This window comes from Grampus griseus, assembly GCF_964374135.1.
Source record: "Grampus griseus genome assembly, chromosome: 10".
In the NCBI taxonomy this organism is placed as follows: Eukaryota; Metazoa; Chordata; class Mammalia; order Artiodactyla; family Delphinidae; genus Grampus; species Grampus griseus.
This window is the reverse complement of record NC_139004.1, coordinates 54833855-54857022: the sequence shown is the minus strand read 5'-3', so window position 1 is coordinate 54857022 and position 23168 is coordinate 54833855. Positions and strand designations below refer to the sequence as shown.

At 43.1% G+C, this 23168-nt stretch overlaps 1 protein-coding gene across 8 annotated transcripts in view; it reads right to left on the bottom strand.

The window, feature by feature from the left end:
• ARPP21 (cAMP regulated phosphoprotein 21) overlaps positions 1-23168 on the bottom strand; it is a 161631-nt gene that overhangs the window by 45364 nt on the left and 93099 nt on the right. For all 8 annotated transcript variants that reach the window (XM_082664860.1, XM_082664862.1, XM_082664863.1 and 5 more), the window contains 4 exons: positions 16981-17162; positions 15870-15974; positions 14685-14945; positions 11134-11260 (listed from right to left, as the gene is read on the bottom strand). In XM_082664860.1, coding sequence (XP_082520986.1) covers positions 11134-11260; positions 14685-14945; positions 15870-15974; positions 16981-17162 — 675 coding nt within the window. The remainder of the gene's footprint in view (positions 1-11133; positions 11261-14684; positions 14946-15869; positions 15975-16980; positions 17163-23168) is intronic.

Genomic DNA, 23168 nt, shown 5'->3' with positions numbered 1-23168 from the left:
CTGAAACCCATGCGCCTAGAGCCCGTGCTCCGCAACAAGAGAAGCCACCACAATGAGAAAGCTGCACACCACAACGAAGAGTAGCCCCCGCTCACCACATCTAGAGAAAGCCCGTGCACAGCAACAAAGACCCAATGCAGCCAAAAATAAAAGAAATAAATTTATATTAAAAAAAAAATCCTGGCTACAGCCAGGGAAGATGGGCTGACAACTGTGAAGTGCACCTGGATGAAACCACGCAGTGGGGCTGTGGCCTCTTCAGGGATCTGAACAAGAGCATGAGTGTGAAGCCTATTGCATGTTGCTCTTCTAATGAACAGCCGTGCAAAAATGCCTCTGCCGTGGAATCGGGCTGTAACAACTGAACTAGTGACCCTACATGTAAGCATGCGACCTCCACCTGCTTTAAAGAGGGTATGGGAGCCACTGCGCTTCTTTGAGAATTATATTAACTTTCCAGGCTCCTACAATCCCGCAGCCTTCCTGGATTGCTGTCTGGACCCAGAACTATCATGTTCATGTGCCATCGTTTGGACAGAAGGGCCAGTGGCATTTCAGAGCTGGAGGGGGTGATTAAAATTTTGTTCTTGCGCTGCTGGTCCAGGGAAGGGGCAAACTGGATGTCATGAATAAAGTACATCCATGCTGACTGGCTTGGCTGAATTGATACTGGTGTCCCTACAGAAAATGGTCACATCTGAAGACCGTGGAAAAAAGAAAGGAACATATTTCACGGTTACTTACTTGGAGGTAGTGTCCTTTGAATTTAGTGATCTGCACACTGTTTTCAATTCAAAGTTAGAAAAAAAAATCAATAATTTTAAGCAATAGTAACCCCCTTGGAAATGACAAATTTAAATACCAGCCTAATCATTTTTTCTGTAGAGACCATGGCAGCTTGGAATCTGGGAAGCAAGATAAAAATAACATAATTCAAGATGCTCTTCACTGTTTTATCACCACAGATTTCTAAGTGGAGTCAAACCCTGAGGGCTAACTTGATGCTGGCTTTAGGGACAGCAATGGGAACAAAAAATAGCCTAGTACTTTCCATGCTCTGCTTCCAGAAGGTTGGGAAAATCTAGAACATTCTTCTTAATCATTTGAATGCTAGATTGTGAATGTCTCTGAAAGAATGCAGTGTCCTATCTCTTAATGGAGAGGGATGTGTAGGGTGGAAAGAAATGAGATTGATAAATTAAAATAAAGGGGAAGGGACTTCCCTGGCGGTCCAGTGGTTAACACTTAGCCTCCCAATGCAGGGGGTGCAGGTTGAATCCCTGGTGGAGGAGGTAAGATCCCACATGCCTGGCGGCCAAAAAACCAAAACATAAAAGCAGAAGCAACATTTGTAACAAATTCAATGAAGACTTTAAAAAAAAATAAAGGGGAAAATGCAGACAATGAACACATGAGATGAAAGGCACCAAGCACCCAGAGTTTGGAGTGAAAATCTTATTTAATATAAGGAGAAAGAAAAAGGCAAACAAACGAGAGAGGGAGAGAGAGAGGGAGGGAGACTGTGTGGAGTTAAGAATTAAAGATAGAAAATAAAATAAGAAAACGGATTTGGGGATGGGGAGGAAATAGAGACCTTGAGGAATTAAAAAAATGTTTCTAAAGAAAAGTGGAGCTGAAAAATGAGGTCATTCATAGATCTAGGTGACAGCTGACAGCAGAAATTGCTGGCAGCAAATTCACAAGACATAAAAAGAGCAAAACACAAAAAGGGAGGGTCAAGACTACACATGGCACAAAACATCCTAACTTCTATTTTTGTGTGTGTGTGTGTTTTCTTTTGTTTTTTTATTTATTATTATTATTTTTTGTGGTACGTGGGCCTCTCAGTGTTGTGGCCTCTCTTGTTGAGGAGCACAGGCTCCAGATGCGCAGGCTCAGCGGCCTTGGCTCACGGGCCCAGCCACTCCACAGCACGTGGGATCTTCCCGGACTGGGGCACGAACCCATGTCCCCTGCATCGGCAGGAGGAGTCTCAACCACTGCGCCACCAAGGAAGCCCCCTAACTTCTCTTAATTTACTTTGGTTAAACCATCAGGTAACTGACACCTTGGAACAAGTAGTTCGGGTTCTTTGGATTTTTCTAATGCATTCAGATTCTCTCTTAGGACAACTATATCTCTCTTAGGAAAGATGTTAACAGTTTTCAAAAACACATGTATTTGTATGCTTGCCACCTTACAAGCTATGCTTTCCACTTTCTGTTGCATAAGACAAAGGAAACAGATTTTTAAAAAAAGAAAAAAGAAAACAGATAATGCTATGATCTGTCTTACTTCCTATCTTTACAGAAAAGCAGAAATCCTAACCATCCTGTAGTGCGTAAATGCATAACAAATGAGTATGTTAACACCAAAGGTACATAAAATGCAAAGTGTTAAAGTAACTATTTCAAACACGTTGAATAAATTCTTTTACCATAACCTCCTAGGGGACAGAGGGACCTGGTCATCTATATTGTTTTGGGAACCTGTAAGATTTTCAGACCTAAGAATAGCATAATTCCTATTAATGCTCCTAACAGTGTTAACCTTTCTCATAATCTCAGCTTAATACTTCTCATTCCCATTTCTGTCAATGGAATAATTAGACCAGTTAATGAAAGAAACACATGAACATTTCCATAGAAACCTTTTCCAGACCAATATTTTCAGGACAGCATGTTCTGCAAGGATTTATCCATGTGACTTCCACTGATGTTAACAGAAATCAGACAATTAAATCCTCCTGTAACTCTTTGATAATTTACCCCCTCTGCTTTTAGGAACATAATAATGCAGACATCCAAAGTGTAATCACTTCCTTAGAGTTGTCAAGTGTAAAAAATTTTGCATTGCTTCTCTGAGTGATTATCAGTTATATATTCTTTCTCAAACTAAAAAAAAATAGAGATTAATGGCATTTAAAATATTAAAATGTATGGAAATTATATGTAGGGTAATTAGGCAAACAGTTCTTTTTTAAAAAATCATCAAATTTTGGAAGGCAATTTAAGATAAAAAGAGAAGATCCCACTGTCTATAAATGAACATCTCTTATTGGTCACACTGGTGTACCACATTCTTTTTTTTTTTTCGCGGTATGCGGGCCTCTCACTGTTGTGGCCTCTCCTGCTGCGGAGCACAGGCTCCGGACGCGCAGGCTCAGCGGCCATGGCTCACGGGCCCAGCCGCTCCGCGGCATGTGGGATCCTCCCGGACTGGGGCACGAACCCGCGTCCCCTGCACCAGCAGGCGGACTCTCAACCACTGCGCCACCAGGGAAGCCCCACATTCTTTCTTTATCTCTGATCTCTGATGCTCCCTCTCCTCATCTGAGCCAATCCTAAGAGGGAAAGAAGTCAAGGTGAAGAATATCGTCCTAAGAACAAAGACAGAGAAAAGGTTTCTGAAGATAAAATCCCTCTCAATTACAATGACTGCTTAATAAGTCAGGCTAAAAATACAGAATTCACTGTCAAGTTTACTCAACTGCACTGATTAGATAAATTTATAGACTCCATTAAGGTACATTCTGCCCCATCCCAAATGTGTTTCAGAGCAACAGTAAAGAGGCAGCAATCCTCTTTCTCACTAGGAGCTGTTAATATGAAAAATATTCTATTGCAACAAAAAATATTACTCCTAAAAGAAATAAAAAGCTAAGACGTTGCTTTTCCTATCAGGAACAGAGGCTTTTGTCTATTTTCAAATATACACGGGTCACAGATAATTTCTATCTTCCTGCCAGGAATGCCACCCAATCCATTCCATCGTTGTGCATTCACAAGGCAACTAAAATGATTAAAGGAAAGCTAGGGCCCGAGCTCCGCAACAAGAGAAGCCACAGCAATGAGAAGCCCGCGCACCGCAACGAAGAGTAGTCCCCGCTCGCCGCAGCTAGAGAAAGCCTGCGCGCAGCAATGAAGACCCAATGCAGCCAAAAAAAAAAAAAAAAAAACCAACCAAACAAACAAAAAAACTAGCCCTGTAAAATGAGTTTTGATGGAAGTATCATTACTTTATTTATTTATTTTTTTGGCTGCATTGGGTCTTCCTCTAGCTGCGGTGAGCGGGTGCTACTCTTCGTTGCAGTGCGCGGGCTTTTCATTGCGGTGGCTTCTCTTTGTTGTGGAGCATGGGCTTTAGGGGTGCGGGCTTCAGTAGTTGTGGTGCACAGGCTCAGTAGTTGTGGCTCGAGGGCTCTAGAGCACAGGTTCAGTAGTTGTGCTACACGGGCTTAGTAGCTCCGCGGCATGTGGGATCTTCCCGGACCAGGGCTCAAACCTGCGTCTCCTGCATTGGCAGGCGGATTCTTAACCACTGCACCACCAGGGAAGCCCCTCATTACTTTAAATGTATAGAAATTCCCAAATTGCTAAGCATATGAAAATCCAAACATACTATATCCCTGAATGTGTATCTGTGACATAGTCCTTGGATGTTTGAACTTTGAAAAAAATGTGTATATTCGTTTGTTAACATGGATTGGTTGGTTAGGCTTTTACTTGATTTCATAACATATAATTAATTTGCTCTTTTTGATATTTAAATTCGAGGGCTGACAGGTTTTCATTTAACCTTTTAAACTTTCCCACATTCTCCGCTCTCTCACTCACAAGCACACGCTCCCTGTACACGTGAACATAAAATAGGTACACATATCATTAATTCTTTCAGCACCTATGAGTACCTGCTATGTAGTAGAATCATGCTCTATTTATTTTCTATCTCAAGATTTGCATTTGTAAGCTTTAACCTGTTTATGCTAAATACTCACTAGCTATAATTCGTAAGATCATATATGCTGACCATGAAGTATTAGATTTATGCCTGAGATATAAATAATGTTGAATCAAAGAGTGAATCTCGGTAGGTCCTTTCTCTTGTCAGTAGCTGGTCTACAAGATAGCCGTGGTTAAAAGTGTACCATCTACTACATTGCTGTCAAGATGGTAGAGCAGTAATACCAGCATCACCTGGGAGTGTGCCCGAAATGCAGAATCTCAGGAGTCGCCCAGAACTACTGCATCAAAATACACATGTGAACAGGATCCCAGGTGCTACGTATGCACCTGAAAGTTTGAGGCACACTGGCTACAGCCACCCTCCCCCAAATATCCAAAATGGATGAGGGGGCAGACATTGCATTTACAAAATCTAGTTAAGGAATATTCAGAGACCTAGAGTTGATTTGTGTGTGGAAGGAGCTACAGGGAGTTGAACTGCTCTACCTAAAGAGTGGAAGATATTTTGGATTTTTGTTCCAGAGAAGAAGAGAAAAATCTAATGGCCTATTATATCATTTGTATTTCTGACAGGCTGACCCCCTTGAAGTCTACCTTCTTCACTGAAGAACTTTCTACATACAAGTGGTTTTCTTCCTAGATAGCATGGAGGTTTGGATCAATGAAATCTATATCCCAAAGGTCAAAGGGTCCCCAACAGATTCCTGGATTCTACTGTTATCCTGTCATCAGTTAGCAAAATAAAACAAACAGGATCTCTACTCCCTCACCTGGTTTCCTCTTCCCTCACCATTCTTCTTGTATACCTTTTATTTACATATATTTTAAATAAATTGCAACCTTCTTTATCTGCATCCATCATTCTTCACTCTGATTAACTGGAGGCTTGCTGCAAGGTTTATTTCCAGCTTCTCTATCAGGGCAGGGAGAGATGATGCCCTAAGAGGTGGGGAAGCTCCAGTTTTTCTCCTATGAATAGGGAGGGGGTGATAACACTTCTCCGAGTAATCTGGATGTTATTTTTACTCCTGTTCATGTGCCCTCCTTACCACCTGCACGTGCTAGTTGGTTCTGAGTTCATATAGTCAAGGGCAAAATCTCACAAGTCAGACTCAGTCAGCCTGAATAACCCTGCTGAGTGTCTGAGAGCTGCATCGGTTACTAAATCTGTAAAGACTGAAGTAGCAGAAGTCCCCTTTCTGGCTCTGACAAGAAAGACTCCACATCGGGTAGGAGGCTGACCTTCCTCAGTTTCCTCATTTAGCAAAACTGAGTGTTTACCTTCCATTTCTATTTCCACTATTTAAATATCATGATGGCTGACGAGCAGAGCCTAAGAGAAAGTCCAAGTGAGGTTTATCTTAAATCCAAGTGAAAAGAGTGAGTAAAGTTCAAAAACTTCTGAAGACCTCCACCATTGCCTCCTGTAAGAGATTCCAACTCTACTGTCACCAGGCAGGTTGGAGCCTCATGGACCCAATCCAGAGAACTGAGCAGAGCAGAAGTAAATAGGCGAGCAGAACCCCACAAAAGCTGCATGGAGTTTTGCAATACAATGCATTTTTAAGATTTCCTTTTCATGGCTTCCTTTTAAACTATGATTTGAAAAGTAAAACATTGTCATGGAAAATGCTCTATGAGATTGGTTTTTACCAAAAATGAATCATTCGGCAGATGGTTGGGAGTGGGGGAAGGTGGGAGAGGAATGGGATTTTAGAAAAGCAGAGGTGAGAGGCATCCCCACAGTTTTCAGAATCCACATCAAATGATCCACTGCAGTTATAATCTAATCTAAGGCTCACGCAAGTTTCATGTTTTTCCCCCTTCCTGCTCTGCTCTGAAGCCATCCATGTTCTCTTCCTGTTGTTCTATTTTCATTATATTCAAGAATACAGAAACATCTGCTCTATTAGGAAAGCAGAACTGTTGGACTGTCTGTTGTAAACAGTCACCTACATGATTTTTCTACCCAAACCTAAAGTAGTATTACTGCCGTTAAGCAACAGGGCTGAAAGCCTGGCATGTGAGAGACGTGGACAGCAGCTTATAGGAAGACCTTACCCAAACTTCACTGGTCAGAGGGCTTTGACCTTCCATACTGCTTCTATGGAATGTTTCTAGCTTCTGTTAGGGAATGAAACATTTCTTGTTTATTTGGGAAAGGAACCAACATGCTCCAAATAGCTACAGTCTCCCCTTCATCCTTGGACTTCAGGGATACGGGGGCAACCTTTGTCTTGAGATTCATTTCAGGACTTTAGGAAGTCTTATAGTTTGAGGCACGAATATCCACCTCTCAGCAACTGCCAGAACGAGTAAACAGGAAATCAGCAAAATTACAGATGATCTTAACAGCAAAATAAACTAACAGGATTTGACTGACATGTATAGAACATTCCACCTAACAACAGCAGAATACCCATTTTTTTCAAGTGCTCAAAGGAACATTCACCAAGATAGACCATATCCTGGGCCATAAAACCAACTGCAACAATTTTGTAAGAATTGAAATCATACAGAGTATGTTTTCTGACAATAATGGAATCAGCCTAGAATCAATAACAGAAATACAACAGGAAAATCTCCAAACACTTGCACATTAAACAACATACCTCTAAAAAATCCACCGGTCAAAGAGAAAAATCTCAAATAAAAGAAAAAAAAATATAAACATGAATCAAAATATGGCATCTAAAAATATGTGGGACACAGCTAAAGCAGGGCTGAGAAGGAAACAAAGCACAAAATTCTTACATTAGAAAAGAGAAAAGGTCTTAAATCAATAATCCAACTTCCTACTTCAAAAAACTACAAAAAGTAGAGCAAAATAAAACTAAAATGAGCAGAAGGGAGAAAATAATAAAGACAAGAGGAGAAATCAATAAAATTGAAACAATAAAACAATACAGAAAATCAGTGAAACAAAGAGGTAGTTCTTTGAAAAGATCAATAAAAATTGATAAATACAGCAAGATTTATGAAAATAAAAGAAAATTTAAAATTACCAATATCAAGATAGAACAGGATATCACAACATATCCTGTAGCTATTAAAAGGATAATAGAGGAACACTACTGACAACTTTATACTCATAAACTCAACAACTTAGAAGAAGTGGGTCAATTCCTCAATGACCACAAACTACCAAAACTCAGCAAAACCGAAATGGATAATCTGAATAGTCTTATAACCATAATGAATTCATATTTTAAAAGCTGCACACATTATCTTCAAATAAAAAGTAAAAAAAAAAAAAAAATTTTGCTTCTGCAAATCCCCAGGCCCAGACAGTTTCACTGGAGAATTCTACCAAACATTTAAAGAAGATTTAGCACCAATTTTACACAATTTCACGCAAAAAATAAAAGAGGAGGAACCACTTCCTAATTTATTTTATGAAACCAGTATTATTCTAATACCAAAATTAGGATTTATTCATTCCCAAATGCCCATTTAGGAAAGTATATGGGACTTTACAAGTTCATTTTTGTTGTTTTTAGGACATGTCCAAGATCTTGGAGAACGAAGAATGAATCTATATACATATCTATGTAGAGAGAGAGAGAAAGAGAGAGAGAGAGAGAGCACACTTTTAAGTCAAACTGAAAAGGGAATTTGGAGTTGGAGACATGATGTAAAAGGAACGCTATTTTTTTCCTTCCCAATGTGTGATTTGTGCACGAATGTCTCAGCTGCTCTCTGCCGTTTGTTACTGACCAGCTCTGCAAAATAACATGGAAGCCCATGTGAGTCGGGAGACAAAAGTCCAGGCTCTCAATGTGTTCTGCTATTAAGCCACCCTGTGTACCTGAATAAATTTAATGTTATCTACCTCTGTAACATGCTGGTTTAGTTACAGCACGTTAAGTTCTACAGGATCATCCATGCCAGGAAATAAAGGCAAAACTAGTAAGCATGTTTATGTCATTATGATAAATTGGTTAACACACAGGCTTAATTAAGAGGCTCTTTCCTCTATGAGGCAGTCCACGGACATGGAGTTGTTCCCCCAAATAACTCCTCTATGTATGTCCCTTTGGGAAGTTGCTGATGGTGTCACTAAGCTCAGCGAAAAGCTTCCCAGCTGTAGGGCCCAGAGCCCCCTTCCACCGTCACAGAGCCATCGCCAAGCTGTGTTCCTTGGATTTTATTGGCAGAGGTGATTCTCAGTGAGATCTGGGGACACGGTCTGCCTTCCCAAACACTCAGTAAATTCAGCAGAGGTGGAAACCACAGGGGGATTTTCGGCCTGATGTCAGCTGTGATGGCCACCACGCTAGGAGCACAAGGGTCTACATGTGTATACTGATGTCATCACTCTCAGGGAAGATACTGTGCATGTATCATTTTGCATTTCTCAGCTCCCCACCCTCACAGGCACATTAGCTGCCACTCACTTCCTTGACACCTGAAGCACCGGCTGCTATTTTGAGCAAGATACTGACTTAGAATGCTTTCTTCTAATTACGTGTCATTAACTTGCCTTGGGGTGGCAGTTCCCTGGTGATGTGGGGCATGGGACAAGTCAAAGCCACTGGGTTGTCACAAAAGCCACAGTTAGGTCTCCTCAAGATGGGGAGGGTGGTTTCTGCATCCCCAAATTCCCCTACAGTGTTTTAAAAAGGGTAAGAAAAGGTCATGTGGATTCTCCCTTGGGTTGACATGCATCAGTGAAGGTAGCGGGGAAGCGTCCGTGGGGAGCCCGAGGCTTGTTCTGAATCTTATTCTGTTGCCCAGTTAACATATTCGTCCAACTTTCTCAGCACCTCACACAGACCCAGAGTTCACGGGACAGTGGGATGCTGCACGTCTGGACCTGCATTCCTGTATGTGAACTATACCCTAACACAAGACTGAAATATCCTTCAGAAAACTCTCAAACAGTGGCACTAAACTAAATTTAAAAAAAATCATTATAATTAGATATTGGCATCTTTCTTCTTCTAAAGGCAGTGGCAACCAAAAGGAAAACTTTGCTATAGCCTCTGGACCAATAGCTAGAAGATTATAAATTAACTCTTTGATAACACGAGCAGGAAAAAAAAAAAAGAGGGTTCAAGAATGCAAACAACACGTTACTAGAGTCTATATCTAAATTGATAGCACAGTTACCACCAGAATGATAGAGATAATACCATTTTCCAACAGTCAGAGAAAATATGGCCAAATGCTTGTCTTAAAGTAACTAATAATTAGCAATCCTTTAGTGCTCTCATGACTGTAAAAGTGTAAAGCCAATTCAGAGGTCAAAATATATCCTTCCCCAAACTGATACAGTGTTGAAAATAAGACATAGTCTGGTTGGCTGCTATATGCATCTCCTTCTTCTCCCACAGACTTTAAGCCATGAGATGAACTAAAGAATATACAGCTACCCCCACCACGGAGGAATTAAATGACCCCTCCAAGGTGACAAAATGCTAGCAGCGTCAGCGTGAGTATTCAGTGGGGGTTGGTATTCATCCTTGGCAAGGACGGTGCTTTTTGTCATAACGTAAAAAAACTGTCCATTTCCTGTAGATATCACACAGGCATATTGTACACATTACAGATGCACATACATACGTCCAGTGTAGAAACTGGGTGGCAGATGGGAGTGTGGGCTCTAACATGCTGCCCTACTCACGGAAGGCAGGGTGCCCCAGCCAGGCGGTCTTCAGCAGGACCATCAGCGGTTTTCTCTGCCGTGTGGGCAGCAGAAAGGACACAAATGTCTCCCTAGCACAGGTCACTGAGGCCTGCCGGCTTCCTGCTGCTGTCGGGGTCGCGGCATCCCATCAGGAGTGTGACACAGTAGGGAAAGAGACCGGTTCACTGTGAGACCTGCTACTCACTCTCGGACAGTGCCTCGGCCCCCCTTCCCACTGCACAGAGGCTGCCGCAGGAGGCTGTGGCCCTCCAGACCATAAGCCAGGGTCTGAGTTCCATCGGGACACAGGCTGCAGTGTCAGTGGCCTTCTTCTCAAAACGCTGCTTTCTAGGATGCTACAGAAACGACCTAATTTGGTGCCCTAGCCTTAGGAACAGGGGAAAAGTCTCTTCAGGTTGAAAAGGGGGAAAAAAGTATGAACTAGGAAGATAGGGATGTAGCTGGCTCTGCTTTCAGAGAAACTAAGAGGATCCTCAAGTCATTTACGGAGACCGCGTTTCACATGCACGCTAGGAACGCTGGGGATGCTAGGGATGCTGGCGTGACATGGGCTTCTCCTCTTTGGACCTGTCACTTTTCCACATGGAGTTAATCAAATGCTCCTTTATCTTCTCTGGGAAAGGGAAATGAGCTGATTTAAATTGCCAAGCTTGGATACTCATCCAAAGAGGACAGCTGAGAGATTTATGTGCAAAATAACTGAGTTGGAGGAGAAAATGGGAAACAGATTCCAAGTACCTGCTTGCTGTGCTGTCTGTGGCATCTGCTGGCCTCTCGGAGCACTGAACTGAACAGAGGCCATGGGCCGGTACTGCTGCGTGGTTGAGGTAGGGTACTGACCAGATGGATAATAATATACAGGCATCTGTGGAAGAAAGGGAACAATGGCAGGAAATGAGAGCTGTAAATGGAGTAACATTTTGAAACATAAAATACTGTCATCATATGACATAATGTGAGTACAGTAGATTGCAAAGACGGCCACCATGCCTGCGTGTGTGTGTGTGTGTGTGTGTGTGTGTGTGTGTGTGTGTGTGTGTGTGTGTGTGTGTGTGTGTGTGTGTGTGTGTGTGTGCGCGCATTACTGCTCCCATGAAAAGGTGAAATCTACTCCCGAAAGCCATGAATCTGAGCTGGCTCTGTCTTGCTTTGACCAATGCCATGAGACAGAAATGATGACTTCTGAGACTTGTAAGCCTGATCCTTAAGAAGACTTGCAGCTTCCACTCTTTCAGAAGAGAACCCAGCCACCAGGAGAAGTCCAGGCTACCCAGCTGGAGAAAGAGGCCATGTGGAGAACAGAGGCAGCCCAGCCAAGACCCCAACACTGCAGCATGTAAGTCAGGCCACCTGGGATCTTTCAGGCCCAGTCAAGCCACATGTGGTGCAGAGGCGAGCCATCGCTGCCACGTCCTGCTCAAACTGCCGACCTGGCTGTGAGCAATACAATGGTGATTGTCTTAAGGTGCTGAATTTTGTGCTTTTTAAACAAGAGTGAATGAAACAAGAGTGAATGAAACAGTCATCTACAACAACACATTTTTACGTAGTTTTAAATATGATCATTAACTTGAATTGTTTTGCTAATGGAAACACAGGTAGGTCATGAAATCTGCTGATCTCCTGCCTAAAAGAATCAGAGGATGAAATTATGAAATATGGGGAGGCCCAGCAAAGCACTTTTCAGAGTGATTGGCACATAGCTGGTATCCCAGAAAATGGATGTTCAGTTTTAAAAGGGACATATGTTAAAAATACTGTTCATGTCACCTTCTGTCACTTTCTAATGACTAAGAATGATTGAAAATACTCTAATTACTTCCAATAAGATTCAAATCAAATGTCTCCTGACCTGGAAAGACTTCCTTGCCTGCCTCAGGTCATTTATATTAAGGCTGTTTTCTTATTTTTTAGAAATTTATTTATTTATTTTGGGCTGCGATAGGTCTTGTTGCTGCACGTGGGCTTTCTCTAGTTGTGGCGAGCGGGGGCTACTCTTCCTTGTGGTGTCCGGGCTTCTCATTGCGGTGGCTTCTCTTGTTGAGCATGGGCTCTAGGAGGGCAGGCTTCAGTAGTTGTGGCTTACAGGCTCTAGAGCGCAGGCTCAGTAGTTGCGGTGCCCAGGCTTAGCTGCTCCGCGGCATGTGGGATCTTCTCGGACCGGGGCTCGAACCCGTGTCCCCTGCATTGGCAGGTGGATTCTTAACCACTGCACCACCAGGGAAGCCCTGTTTTCTTATTAATCGATTACTTTTTTATTTACAGGCCTCTGACTTTTCTTCTATCAGCTTCTTTAAAGTGTAAGCAGAGGTGTGCCAGTACACAGCCTGCAAGGATTATCTGCTTAGAATAACATTAGGAGCCACCTGTTGAAGAACTGTGAATTTTATGGCTATTTTATTTTCCCTCTTTGCCTTGTCCATATTTTTTTTTTTTTTTTTTTTTTGCGGTACGCGGGCCTCTCATTGCTGTGGCCTCTCCCGTCGCAGAGCACAGGCTCCGGATGCGCAGGCTCAGCGGCCACGGCTCATGGGCCCAGCTGCTTCACGGCACGCGGGATCCTCCCAGACCGGGACACGAACCCGTGTCCCCCGCATCGGCAGGCGGACCCCCAACCACTGCGCCACCAGGGAAGCCCTTGTCCATACATTTTTGCTTCACCCTTCCAGTGGGCGTTCAGAAAGCATTCACCCGAATCAGACAAAATTGACCTTTAAGGTTATTAAATAGGTCATTTTCTGCATAAACATAATGTATTTCCATATATGCCCATGGACTGTATCTCAAGTGTTCTTTTCAACACTATACATAATTGAGTAACTGAGTTTTAAAATGTTTACTAAATTGACAATCACTGTGGGTTATATCCTATACCTTTATCTGTGGTACTTTTACAAAGAAGTTCACAGATGTCCAGACTGCTCATGAGCATCTGTTTTCCTTTTTTTTTTCTTCCGTCCCTCTTTCTATTTTTAAATCTGTTGGAGAGGGAATGAAAGCATTTCTGTTGCAGACACACCAAAGCTCTGAGTTGTCTTTGCTCTTGTAGTGCACTAATTATTGAAATTCCTTCAATCAAGGAAGGGCATTTTTTTAAAAAAGTCTTCAATTAAATATTCTGCCAACTCTTCTCTTTGACATCAGAAAAGGGTGACACTTAGATGCTATTTAGGCTAAAAGAGTTAAACTATTTTTCCCTGATAATTAAAGTAAATATTTATTAGTAAAATAATTAATATATCAATGAGGTCCTTTCTCCTGTAACTCAAAATTATTTTTAACATCTCCTTAAACCCTACCAGCAACACTACTACCTTACATAGAAGGCAACTAAAGATTGACTATTAATTATCACTCAAAATAAAATGAACAACTGGGTGAAAATCATTTCATGGTGGAGGATTCTGCATGGCTGGAAAAGAAAGTAATTTATTCAAGATGTTAACGCAGTGCCACACCACAAATGATACGAAGGTGACACTGTACTTTAAACGGCTCATCCAATGCAATATTTCATAATTAGGATGGAATTTGCTTGGGATGTGCATGCCTTGAAAATGGACCAGAAAACGCTTCTGTGCATTTTACATCTTGACAGTAATCACTTGCAATATTCTGCAAGGGATACCCAGGAGAGCCCCAGAGATGTTTGGTGGTGAAGAGTAACACATAATCAGTCTTTGAGAAGACAGTAAAAATCAGTGATCTGTGGTGTCTTACATGCTCAAGTCAATTAAATATGATTAATGGCTACCTGTGAGCATGTGCAGGAGCCCTGCTCCCCAGGGGAGTGGAGAGGACAGTGGATGGGGCTTAGCCTCCTCCTTTATATTCAGAGAGAAGCCCCAGAAAAGCTCCAGAAAATGCTTATGAATGGATAAGAAAGGAAACAACACATTTCCAGAGCAGCAGCAAGAGAGATGAAAGTCCCCCAGGAGCTGGCCTTCCCCTTTCTTCCCCGAGGCTTTCCCTCCCTGGGCAATCACCCCAGTGAGCTGACATCCTGCTGGAGGGCAATGCTCTCCCATGGCCTCTGCACAAACAGCCTGGAAAATGGGCCACTTCCCCTGGTACCAGGGACACGGGTCTGCGTCATTAAACTTACTTTCTGAGCCCCCAAGACTTCACACAACTGGTGAATGCGACAGACCGGGTCCTGTAGGCTGGGAATATCAGTATGGACCACAAGAGCGAGATGAGTTGAGCTGGTGATATTCTACATGGAAACAGAGGTCAAGATGCACCAGCAACCAGCTCTGGGTCACAGGTGTGAGAAAAAGCACACTTACCTGTGTGGGTGGAGGCTGTTGCACAAATCCCTGGGGCGAGGGAGGGGGCTGGAGGACTTGCTGGGAGATGGGAGGGCCAGAGCCCGAGAAGCCCCCCGTTGGGAGCTGCTGGCCTGTGGAGGCGATGACGTAGCTTGGCTGCTGGGTGGGCTGCGGCAGGAGGGACGGTGTGTAGACAGGGCCGGCTGGGGGCTCGGGAGTCTCCCCCGAGGACTGCCGGCTCAGGTTCATCTGGCCAAACTGCGTGGTCACATCCTCTCTCTGCAAGCCATGGAGAGAAACCAGGGCGTCAGCAAGAGTGGCTGAGGAATGGGAGTGGCAGACATAGGACACAGGCTTGTCCTTATGGGAGACGGAGGGAGAACAATTTGGAAAAAACAAACGAAAGGAATTCTCTGTTCAGAACACCAAGAGAACATAACAAGAGAAGACAGATCTTAATCATCTTGAGGATTAGAGATGGCAAACAGTTTGACCCGTATCTCCCTCTTTCAGTGGAAACAAATTATTATTTTTTTCACTGAGGGCTTGGGATCCTCAGGATGGCACTGAGACAAGAAGGATTTGGGGCTCTGTCCTGGAGGGTCATCTGGTCTACCAGCAGTAACCATAGGATCTGCCTTCTGGAGGACGCAGAAGGACTTGTGCTGCCCATGGCTGCCACAAAGAACTGGTGTCATCAGTGGGGTTTCATTTGCACGTTAAAGAGTATTTAGTCACTGGCCTGGCCTGATGTTCAGGGACAATGCTCACTCTTGTTGTCCAAAAGGACCTAGTACATTGAGGAGAAATGAGAGGCCATTGGAGGATTGGGATTCTAGGGGAACACCTGTATCAGGAGCACAGGGTGATGTCAGTTACCGTCTGGATATTGACTTTTAAGATATTTCCCAACCCTCACACCAAGTTCATGTGTCTCTCTGTTCCTGACATGTAACTCTGAGGACATTCAATTCCCACTTAGCTCGCAAACTCTTAAAAGGGTACCACTGCAGAGGCACTAAACGTGGGACAGATGACAGAAAGGAAAGCATTATTTTGGAGAATGAGACATTCACACACCACCTCCCCCCTTACAGTCAGCCCAGGGCACCCAACCAGCATCAGCCTGCCCTGCACAAGAAAGTAGTCAAACCAGTGAATATGCTCTCCCAGGTGAAAAGTCATCCCCACATGATACAGTACCATGGGGAACTGCGGCGTCGGAGACACGGGCAGGAGATGCTGGGAAGCAAAAGACACAGCTGGGTATTGCACTGACTGGGAGGAAGCCTGCAGCCCCTGGACAGACTGGAGGAAAGAAAAAGCTTGTCAGGTAACAGGGAAATACTGGGGGTTGAAATCCCACCGGAAGGCGATCGCATCTGAAGCACACCACTGTCCCCCTCATAGGTCCTCCTGGTTCAGTGCACTCCAGAGAGGGGCTCCAGCCACCAACAGGAAGCCAATGCAGGCAGACCAGCGCCAGCCAGCCTTGAGGGAGGCTTGCTGCTCAGATATGAAGTCCTGTGTGTGAAACTTTTGAAAATTGTAAAGCACTATAGAGAGTAAAGAATCTTTCGTTCAATTAAAAAAAAAGAAGTTATTGTGATACTTTTCATGTTGTTGGTGGTGGTCAGATCCCTGGGTCTAAAAATATAGTCCAAGTACTAAAAAGTAAGAAAAAACAAACAAAAAAAATGAGGTTCAGGGGACTTCCCTGGCCATCCAGTGGTTAAGACTCTGCTTCCACTGCAGGCCCAGGAGCCAAGATCCCTGCATGCCGCCCACTGTGGCCAAAAAAAAAAAAAAGAGGTTCACCCTGGCAACCTGCCTGGAACACTTCAGGTTTCTGAACATTTCCATGTGTTGCCCTAGAAAAGGAGGACAGCCCAATGTCTCTCCAAGGGACAAATGAACAGTCAGGCCACCTGATCTGCATTAGGAATGGGTGAGCAAGGTGACACAACGGCCTGGATGGGCTTGAGTTCAGTCCCCTAGACAGTACAGGCTCCTTGACACATAAAAGCAGCATCTAGATCTAAGACAAGACTTGTCATTCATTTTCCCAAGTACCATGCCTCACCATGCGAGTCACTGGACGGGGCCCTCGTCTCTACCTACGCTTAAGGCTCCAGCTGAAGTCCTGTCAACCTGAAACCAAGGGCTCTAGGCTGCCAGGTTTTATTATGGAGTTGAGTGGATGGGACTGGCACCCATGGAAAATATAGCCTCTTCCTGATGCACCGCATCGCTGAGGCTGGTGCAGTCTGCGTCTCCGAGCACTTCCCCTCCCTGCCTTCCCACCAGCTCTTACCTGAGTGACCAGTGGGCCTGCCATTTGCGTCTGGGGTGGCTGGGCCTGCTGCTGGGGTCGCGGGGAGGGCTGCTGCTGGGGCTGCTGCTGGGGCTGCCCCACCATCGCGCTTCGCAGGGGCTGCTGGCTGGTGGGGGGGTTGTATATGGCGGGGGTTCCATCGGGATTCACGAAGGGCTGGCCTGCAGTGGAATCACACCTTGGTCAAGGTAAACTTCTCAAGCTCTCCTTTGGCACAAAGAACCACTCCGACAGATACTCAAAAATGGAACCTAAAGCAAAGGGGCAGGGGAAGTCCAGGACACTGGAGCCTTTGCCAGTGTGAAGAATTGACTGTTTGTGACCCATCAGGCTGAGCGAGGTAACAGCGTAAGCCCACAGCAACTTAAAGAAGCCGCAAATGAATCCATCACCTTCAAGGCAATTTGCCAAAGCTAAGTGCATCTGTACAGTGGCACCCAGTGCAGAAGGCCTGTGGAGAGGCAACCTTCACCAAGTCCTGTGTCTTGTTGCCCTGCACCTCACAGCTACCAGCAAGACAACTTACACTGAAATATAAGGGCTGCTTTCCGTTTATACGGCTCTGGCGACATTCAGTTACTCAAGGTTTACCAATATATTTGTTTTGCTTCCACTGGGCTGGTCACCAACTTAGAATCATTATCAGTTCCACAAATATATATACAACCAGGATATACCACATGCATTCACTCGCTTCTCTCACAAGCAGGAGTACACAGGGGAGGGGATAGAGATTCTGAAGGTGATGCATAATAAACCCATCACAGAATCATCTTGTCATGGCAGAGCAAATATACATTATTTTGCCTTTTGAGATAATGGCTTGGTTCACTGTTATTGTTCCTACTATTTGAGGAGTATTTTATGGTTTACAAAACAGTATCACTGGAACCTCACTGGGCCTCTGAGGAAGGTAGGTATCATCTCCCTATGTTTCAGAAGAGGAAATGAAGGCCCACCAGGAAGATTACAGGAATAAGGAGCTGAAAGGAAGAGATTAAAGGGCAGCAAATGAAAGAGAGAGAAAGGAGGTAAGGGAGAGAAGAAATGGATTTCCAATATGGAAGGTGCAGCAACAGGCACCTTACACCCATGGTCTTCTCTTCCAAGAGCCCCACAGGTGTGCAATCTCATTCCACTTTAGAGACGAGACAATCAAAGTTTGGAGGGCCCAAGCAATTTATTCAGAAATACACAAAGCAGTAAGTGAGACACCCAGGAAATGGCCCTGGTCCATTCACCTCCCATCATACCACACAACTTAAATGAATTATCCAAGTTTGCTTAATGAGTACATGGTACAACGAGGTACCATGAAAAAAATCCAATTGTAACTGAAAATTATCCATCAACACATGAGAAGTTTGGAGAGGTGGGGGCCGTGTTTCAAGGTGGAATCACCCCCAGGATTGGCAAATAAAGAAGAATCAGAATCTGGGGGAAAAGATGGGCAAGGTGCTTACAGCGAAAGAGCAGTGGACTTGATTTCAGCTCAGTTAGGAACTGACATGAAAGCTTTAGCAGTCCCCAAATTTTCAGTACCCTCCCAAATATTTATATACATGTGTATGTGTGTATGTATGCAACAAGTAACCTTACGTGCTGCATATTCAAGAACATACCCGCCAGAACCACAGGAGTTCTAACAACAGTTTCATAACCAATCACAACACGATGTGATGGAAAAGCAAATGTGCCAGAATTTTAGTCAGAGAACAATGATTAAATTTAGAGGTTTTTTTTTTTTAAATGTTCTTCATAAGCACTTGTTTTCCTATCACTGCTACTTAATTTTAGCTATATTTTATTGTTTTAAATTATTGTTCTTTTTTCCAAAATAACTCTTCTGAATTTAAAATCTGCAACCCATTTTTTTTTTCCCTGCAAAACCCAGCAATTTGGGAAAGGATGAAAAAAAGGTCAATTTACAAAAATCTATTAGCCCATTTGGGGTTCTAATCCTTACTTGTCTCCTCTCTGTGTATCTTAATAGGGAAGAGGAAAATTTTAGGTACCTAACATTTAAAAAAAATTATCACAGCAACTTCATACAAAATCATTTCAAAGTCAACCTCACTCTAAGCTCACACACACACACGGATGGAAAACTAAAAAGAAAAGGCTCTTTACTATGTCTGTGACTTTTGATTTACCCCAGTGAGAATTAAGGAAGTGTGAAAAACTGACCATATTTAGGGTGAAAATATAACAGCAAAATATTCAGATGCCATTTTCGATAAATTTTAGACCCTCTGTTTAAAATATTATTATTGTGCTGTGGACCAGAAGAAAGAAATATTTCTAAATAACCGCATGTGGAAAGTACTAAGAATTCACTTGGGTAGAGAGAGATGGCAGGTTCTTCTAGAAAGAGAAGGTAGTATAAAAGGTTGATTCTTATGCTCACCAAGGAATGGTGGAGAGAACTGAGGAAAATGAAAGAAGTCAGATGGATGCCAGGGAAGAGACCAAAAACAATTTTCTAAGAGGGCCGGGATGACTGACTGTTGGTTTTCAAGTCAGGCTACGGTGGCTTCTCGGTATTCTACCTTGTTTACCAATCCAGATGCAATTACGACTGAATCCAGGCAATTAGCTTGAATGACAGTGGCTGAAAATCAAAAGAGAAAGACTCACTAGCTCTAGGACTATTCCGCTTAGCAGACGTTTTCATGTCAGAACTGCGGAAGCGTGTCCAGCAGGCCTTGGAATGGGTGTTAGCAGGTAAAGAGAGTGTAGTGACAGAGGTAAGCCAGTGTGGTGAGCTGAGCCAGGGCAGAGAAAAGGATTGAATGCAGAGCGTCCGTCGCTCTCAAATACATAACTTTAGGTGAAAAACGTCTCCACTATTCACATCAATGTGTGTAATGTGCAGCAGACATTATGTTACTAATATATAATGATTGAGCCCCTGCATGGTGACTAAAGCTTTGTTACCCATTCCAGGGATGCAAAACAAAAGACGAGAAACTAAGTAGGACTCCTCCTCCCAAAGAGCTTACCAATGTGCTGGTAATAAGGAAATGAATCCAAGGGCAGTTCACACTAGAAGCAAAGTAATCATATGCTCTTGGTTTCCAATACCAAAGCACTGCTACCATGTACCTGGCAGAAGGGTATTATTTAAAAAGAAAGGGAAGGGATGATGGGAAAAATATTTTCTTTTCCTAGTCCTTAGAAGGTGAGCAATCAAATGATTAGGGAGCTGATGATTATGGATAAGCAGAGACTGATTCAGGACTTGCAAAGATACATTTCTAGACAGCACACAAAAACTTCATGGTGCATTTAATCGAAAGGTGGAAGCACTTTGGATAAATCGATTCTAGAAGTCCTGTGAAAAACAAAAACAGCATAGTTTATGGAAGCATTTGAAAGAGACCAGCCCTCAAAGGCGGCTCAAAGTCAAGTCCCTGCAGATGGCGTGTTCTTCCATCTCATGCTCCTGGACTCCTGCCAGATGAAAGCAAAGCAAAATGGCAAAACAACACACACGGCACTAACGAGCACTTGAGGGATGCCAACACCTGTTGACATCTCTGGATAGCACTGAGTTGAAAGAAAATAGTCAAAGATGAGCTTTCAGCTAGAAATTTCCAAACTGAGGCTGAGTCCAAGACGGCTGGAGGAAGATCATTCTCAAGAGTCAAACCCAGGCTTGCCTGGCAAGGATGAAGATGTGGTCCAGGGATAACTTTGAGAAAGAGCCTCTGACTCCCTCATCCAGATGCCTGCAAAGCAAAGAAACAACAGCCAACGCAGGTTTAGAGTTGGAAATGGACCAAATGGGAGCTGAGTCTAAAGCCAGGCGAAATAAAAAGTCCTGGTTGTATCTGGGGAACCACAAGAATGTGAGTGGGTTGGTTTCAGCTGCCAAACATTCAGTTCCTAGTAAGAGCCCGGTCAATTGTGCTGACAAAGGAAATTTCATTTTTGTTTCATTTAATAGACAAATGACTGGCAGGCACCTTAGTATTTCAAATCATTGCTTGTCTTATTACTGCTTAAGACAGATATTTAATCAATCATTGTTTTACATATGAGGGACATTCTCAAATATATGACATTGGATGAAAAGCTGCTCTATTATCCACATTAGCATATATGATGAATAATAGATATTGTTTCAAAAATATGTAATTGTTGAGGACCTTTGTTATCCACTCTAGGGAGGCCAAAAATATAACCAAGTACGGTTCCTCCCCACAGGCTCATGAATGTGCAGGTAACAGGGAAATGTAGCCAAGGGCAATTCACATAAGAAGCAAAGTAGTCATATGCTCTGGGTTGCTTATACCAAAGTGTTCCTACCACATATTTGGCAGAGGGTATTTAGGAAAAGGTAAGAGGTGTGGATTCTAGGGGAACACAGCAATGCCAGAGAAAGATGAGCTTCAGCCCAAAGGAGGCAAATTTCCAGTTTCAATAGTAGAGTCAAATAAGTGATCAGATAGCCTGATAGACAGACATGCACATGACTCACCACAGATACATATACACATACATATATATGATACATGATAGATGTATACGTACATTCATATGTGCTGGCATGTGTGTGTGTGTGTGTGTGTGTGTGTGTGTGTGTGTGTGTGTGTGTGTGTGTGTGTGTGTGTGTGTGTGTGTGTGTGTTTTGGTCATGCCACATGACTTATAGGATCTTAGATCCCTGACAAGGGATTGAACCTGGAGCCACGTCAGTGAAAGCCTTAAGTCCTAACCACTGGACCACCAGGGAACTTCTGTTCATATTTTTTTAATTAATTAATTAATTAATTAATGGATGCATTGGGTCTTTGTTGCTGCCTGCGGGCTTTCTCTAGTTGCAGCGAGCGGGGGCTACTCTTCGTTGCAGTGCGCGGGCTTCTTATCGTGGTGGCTTCTCCTATTGCAGTGCATGAGCTCTATGCACGCGGGTTTCTGTAGTTGTGGCGCATGGGCTTAGTTGCTCCTCGGCATGTGGGATCTTCCCAGACCAGGGATCGAATCCGTGTCCCCTGCATTGGCAGGCGGATTCTTAACCACTGTGTCACCAGGGAAGTCTCTCCACGCATATTTTTAATTGACAAAAATAAACACATTCTGGGAAAAAAGAAATATCACAATTCACCTTACATCCCACCACTCAATCACAGAATAGAATAGTACATCTTCCTCCTGGTCGAGGGATAGTTTTATGTCTAGCATTTGTCAGATCAGAGATGTGTGTAGGGAAACTCTGTTGTTAACAGTATTATCGGATCCTTTTCTTTAGTTAGGATCCTTTTGCAAAGGATAAATTTTAATAACAGCTCCAAATTACTCATTCCAATTTGTAAGTGGGGCTTGGCACCAAGAGCACATTCTTTCCTTTTCTATAAACAAGATTATAGATGATAATATACACATACACACACACATCCACGCTTTCATTACAAATCATATTCCTGCGCTGTACCCTAAAAAATACTCTTTTGAGCTTTCCCGAAATACTCTGCAATTTTGGTTAAAACATAACACTCAAAACTATGCTTAGTGGCTACTCTTGTCTACAAACCTTCCATCTCAATTAAAAGTGAAAGAATTAAAGCTGACAGAGTCAGATCATACTTTGATCTGTGCCCAGAGTAATGAATATGATCCTGGTTTTCTTTTCATTTCCTTTATAGTGCTTACACTGATCCAGATATCTAATATTCTCCTTAGAAGTATCTAATCTGAAAGCTTTCAAATGGTTTTCAATAAAATGATTATGCCTCCTTTTCCCTCAAATTTGTGGCATTTTCAAAATGTCTCAATCAAACACCATTCCTTAAGAATGTGCCATATGTTTTCATGAAAATGTGGCAATTATTCAAGTAACTATTTTACTGTCATGCTTCTCTGAATTTCCTACTTATTAGTAGCACTAGACATGTGAGAAGATTGAGCCAGATCACTTTTATGAGATTCCCATCCAGCGCTGCATTTTTAAGTAATCTAAACCAAACCTCAGATATATTTTGAGAAAATTCATTTTTTTTTTCAATCTCTTTCAAAGGTTTCTAGAGAAGTGACTTGTCAAATCAAGCCTTCTAACCCAGGGTTTACCAGCCCTGGCACGACTAACATATTGGGCTGGATAATCTTCCTGTGTCAGGGGCTGTTCTGTGCATTGCAAGATGTTTAGTAGCATCTCTGGTCTCTAC